This window comes from Bos indicus x Bos taurus, chromosome 2 (assembly GCF_003369695.1).
Source record: "Bos indicus x Bos taurus breed Angus x Brahman F1 hybrid chromosome 2, Bos_hybrid_MaternalHap_v2.0, whole genome shotgun sequence".
NCBI classification, from domain to species: Eukaryota; Metazoa; Chordata; class Mammalia; order Artiodactyla; family Bovidae; genus Bos; species Bos indicus x Bos taurus.
The window spans coordinates 127,919,264-127,923,770 of record NC_040077.1 but is presented as its reverse complement, the minus strand read 5'-3'; the positions used below and the strand labels follow the sequence as shown (position 1 = coordinate 127,923,770).

Below are 4,507 nucleotides of genomic sequence, written 5' to 3'. Positions count from 1 at the left end.
TTTAATAAGTATTTATTGATGTCCAAGAATGTGCTAGATACTGTTCCAGACACTAAGGCTTTAATAGTGAACAAGATGGACAAGATTTTTGCCCTCATAGAGCTTCCTTTTTTTTTTAAAAAAAAGGGGGGGGGGGCAAAGATAGTAAGCATGTAAACAGAATAGATAATAAAGTCATGTACTATAAAGAAAAAATAAAACAAGGTAGGATGGGGGTGGTGGTGGTGGTGAGGGTTCTGCTCTTTTCCACAAGGCTGGTCAGGAAAGGTATATCTGAGGAGGTGACACTTGAGTCACTTAGGTCAGTTTGGCTTACCAACATACAGACCCCAAACTGACTTTTGAAACCTAACCTGTTCATAGTTAGACTAGAGCCTGTCGCTCAGTGTGGTTGCAGTTTAGAAGTGAGAGATGGGGAAAGGGAGCCGATTAACCCAGGAGATGAGTCTGGAGAAGAGAGTAGTGAACAAACCGTAAAGGGCTTTGAGAGTCACTGTAACTAGTTTGGACTTTATCTGGAGGACAGCCAAGAAAACACTGATGAATTTTAAGCAAGGAAGCAAAAGAATCAAGATTATCATCCTAGAAAATCACTCTGTATATAAGATGGAGACATCAACCCTGAAGGCAGGGACAATGGTCAATAGGTTAGTGCAATGAGCCAGACAACAACCCAGACTGCCTAATGAGGCAATGGAGCCAGAAGGAAGTTGAGGTGAGAAGGCAAGTTTTGATGGTTGTAGAGTGTGAAGAGAAGAATGATGACAGGGAGAAAGGTGTGCTCATTCATTAATAAGAAAACAGAGGGTGAGACAAGTACAAGGAAGATGAATTCAGTTTGAGCTACCTATAGACATCAAGCAAATGTCAGCAGGAAGTTGAAAATACAGGTCTGGGGCAGGCCTATATCCGATACGTAGGTTTGAGAGACAAAAAGGTAATCGAAACCAAGAGAGGACAGATAGGTCACCTTCTTTTTCTGAGAAAAAGAGTTAATGACAGAACCAGAAGGAAAACCAACTTTTACAAGATAGGCAGCAAAAGAACAAAAGCAGTGAAGGAAGGATAAAACAGAATGACTGATCGGAATCACAGAGAACAGTAAGACATGCATTGTGATTTCATAGGCCCATCTAGTTGACTGGCTTGTTCTGTAGAAACCAGCCACTTCCCCATCTTTGACCCTCTGACAAAGCTTTTGTTCATTGAACAAAATGGAGCCTATGCTATCAACATGTGCCAGACACTGTTCTGTGCCATCAGTGTACAAAAAAGACAGACACCTTGACTTTACGGAGCTTACATTCTGGTGTGGGGAACAAACAAAATAAACACAGTAAATATAGGTAAACAAATACTAGAGAGTGATATATGCTAGGGGAAAAACAAAGTAGATTAGGAGGTATCGTGGATGCAGAGGGAGTATGTGACTAATTCCCAACGGGGCAGTCATGATAGCCTCATTGAGAAGGTGATGCTTGAGTAAATATCTTTACATTTGCAAGTAGATATGTGGGGGGAAGAACATTCTAGGCAGAAGTTAAAACCAGTGCAAAGACGTTGAGGCAGAAGCTAGCTTACGAAGTTCAAGCATTGAGCTGTTAGGGTACTAGAAGATGAGATCAAAGAAACAAGGGGATGTCAGGTGGAAATACGAGGGGCTATTGGCTTTTGAGCTTAGGACACACTTCTACGTTTTTGTGTTTTAACGGGGCCACTCTGACTCCTATATTCAGAACAGATGCTGAGTGACAAGGGTAGAAGCAGGAAGGCCAGTTAGACCAAGGCAGAAGTTCAGGCCGAGGATGATGGTGTTTTGAACTAGGATGATAGCAGAGTGAGTTTCTTGATGGTTTCGAAGTGGGATATAGGAAGGAGAGGAGTCAAGAACACCGGTGTTTGTCTCTTATTAAACAAAACTGCCATCAACCAAGGCAGGGACGACTTCGGGAGGAGAGAGTCGGTTTTTGGCGGAATGGAGGGTGTTCGAGAGGGAGAGGAGCCAGCAGCCCAGTTCCGGGTCAGGTTAAGTAGGCGATGTCTTCCCAGTGGAAACGTCCAGGAGGACGTTGCCAACACACGTTTGAAGTTCGGGAGAGAAATCTGAGGTGGAAATCTATGAAGCTGCTGTTTAAAGCCGTGAGAGTGAATAGTCTCCAGATGAGTGCTGTGAACATAAAGCAGCAAAGGGAGGTGAGAGTGTGTGTTGGAGGAGTGACAATAGGTGGTCAGAGAAGGGTCAGATGCTTATCAGAGAAAAAGAGCGCGCTTAGAGTAAATGTAGCAGAAGACATCGATGCTGGAGTCCTCACAGTCGGAGCAGATCGCTGGAGAGGCAGAGCTGGGCCAGCGAGGTCGACGCCCTGGCCTCCGGTCTGGAGACCGGCCGCTTCTCCGTCAGGCCCCCAGGGCCACAGCTTTCCTCAGCTTCCTGCCCGTAAGCGTGGGGACCGGGCAGCCGAAATCGAAACTCATCTAAAGGACAGTTCCAGCTTCTCCCTAAAGCTAAGGAGTTGTACGGAAACGGGAGCAAGCCGAGGGAGCGGGGCTAGAATGCAAACTTCACTCATACTACGTAGCTCGGTTACTTCAGGGCCGAAGTCAGTAACTGGCAAGCTCGTAAAACCAACACAATCACAACTTTCATAAACGACAGGGGAGGCCGTAGGCTTTTCCTCTGCGCAACGGCGGCCTCGCTAGCGTCACTATGAGGTAACAGTCTTTTTCTTGAAACGCTCCATGGAGCCCCAAGGCGGGAGACCTCCCCCACTACGAGTAGAAGGATGGGTCAATTCACTCTCAGCAAACGGGGCTACTTAAGCACCACAAAAGGATTCGCAGGGCAGGGCGAGCCAGTGACTCTCGCACGCTCCCATTGGCTGAGATCGCGAGGCTCTCCTCATGGGCCGGCCAATAGAGAGGTCCAGAGCCTGGTAGCAACCCCTCCGCCATACAAAACGCGCGTGCGCAAGTGTGACGGGCGCTCACCATACTGAGCAGGCGCAGCCTCGTGTCGGCTGGAGGGGCGGGTGGAGCGCCGCGCGCTGCGTCCCGGCGCTCGGCTTTCCCTGCCGGTCCCGCCCTCCGTCGCGGCGGCGCGGTGCACCTTGGGATAGGGAGCGATCTCCGAGCGAGGCAGCAAGATGGACGCGGGATTCTTCCGCGTAAGTAGGAACGCGGGGACCTGGGGTGAGGTGGGGGGGTTATCCGCAAAGCCCGGCAGGACGCCTGAGCTCAGGACGGGGTAGCCGGCGAGCAGAGGCTTCGAAGATCCTGAGGATCCTCGGTGGCAACGGACGTTCCCCTCTGCCCTGCGGCGGGGACTGGTGCGCCCCTGCGCAGTCTCCTCCTCCGGAATCGTCCCCCCTACGCGGCGGCGACGACGGTCGCCGGAAAATGGCGGCGGGAATAGCAGGGAGCGATACCTCGCCTCCCGGCCTGCCTGACGGGGCCTGCAGACCGAGCCTCGCGTCCCGCCGGGCCCTGGGGCCTAGTGGGCCCGCGAGGAGGAAGTCCTTGGGGGGAGGCCGGAGGGAAACCCTGAGGTGACTGGCTGCAGAAGGGTGTTGGGGAGGACGGGTTTGGGGGTACCGCTTCAGGAGAGCGTGGACCGGAAGCGACGTTGAGCAGCTTTTCTTGAGAAAGCGGGCGCCGACCCCCCCTCCCCGCCCCCAACCCGGGTCTAAGCCTTCGGGAAGGCTCCGGGTCAGAGTTCGCGGGAGCTCCCGCCCAATTTGATATCTCTTCAGGGAGGGGAACGCGGATAATTTGTGTTTAGAACGTTTGAATCCGAGACTCTGCGGGCAGAGAGCTCAACAAAAAGTGCGCGTATATGAAGGCGGGGTTATGGAATGGATCTGCTCCACTCCTTCCCGCTCACCGTCCCCCCACCTCTCCAGTTTGTTTTACTCTTTTGAAAGTCTGCTCTAGGAAAGGCGCCTTTAGATTCTCAAGGGTCTGCGGACCCATCACTTGAAAGCAGGGACGTTACCGCCTCGAAATTACCCCTCAGGGCCCATAATTTACCGAGCGCGTGTTGGAGCCTGTTCATCCCCTTTTTCACTTTTGTAGGAAATGAGCACCCAGTCGAGATCTAGATCCTGGTTTGGCAAGTGACATTAAGAGATCTAGAGTTTGCAGGGTCTTTTTAATGCTGAACGGACCGTGTAGAGACCAGTTGGTCTAAGTCAGAAATAGGTTGGCTCTTTCCACTCCGTGGAGTATGAAATATGCATGGGTGTGTGTGTGTTTAAAGGAAAAGTTAAAAGAGGGAAAGACCGGGACTTCAGTAAAGAAAGCTTTTGACACTTCAGAACCAGGGTTGAAATTTCTTTTCAATTGACTTTAAATGTGTTAGTTTTTCATTAAATGTTGAAGTGTTATTCCAGGCGTTTGACTCAACACAGCCAGTTATATGACTGTTTTTAGGTTAGTTTCAGTTGAGTTTATCAAATTTTCACACTGCAAATTATATCAAAGTATTTTGTAGTAAATCCTGAGTATTTCC

General features: G+C 50.1%; 1 protein-coding gene across 12 annotated transcripts in view; it reads left to right on the top strand.

The window, feature by feature from the left end:
• Positions 1 to 3,030: 3,030 nt before the first annotated feature.
• The window catches only part of SRRM1 (serine and arginine repetitive matrix 1), a 31,783-nt gene continuing 30,306 nt past the window's right edge, over positions 3,031 to 4,507 (top strand). For 8 of the 12 annotated variants that reach the window (XR_003507170.1, XM_027520196.1, XM_027520162.1 and 5 more), the window contains exon 1: positions 3,060 to 3,164. Coding sequence is in view for 7 of the 12 variants with exons in the window: in XM_027520196.1 (XP_027375997.1) it covers positions 3,144 to 3,164 (21 nt within the window). In the remaining 5 variants the exon portion in view is untranslated. Of the gene's footprint in view, positions 3,165 to 3,451; positions 3,546 to 4,507 lie in introns of those variants that run through there. The other 4 variants (XM_027520231.1, XM_027520220.1, XM_027520214.1 and 1 more) reach the window with 4 other exon arrangements.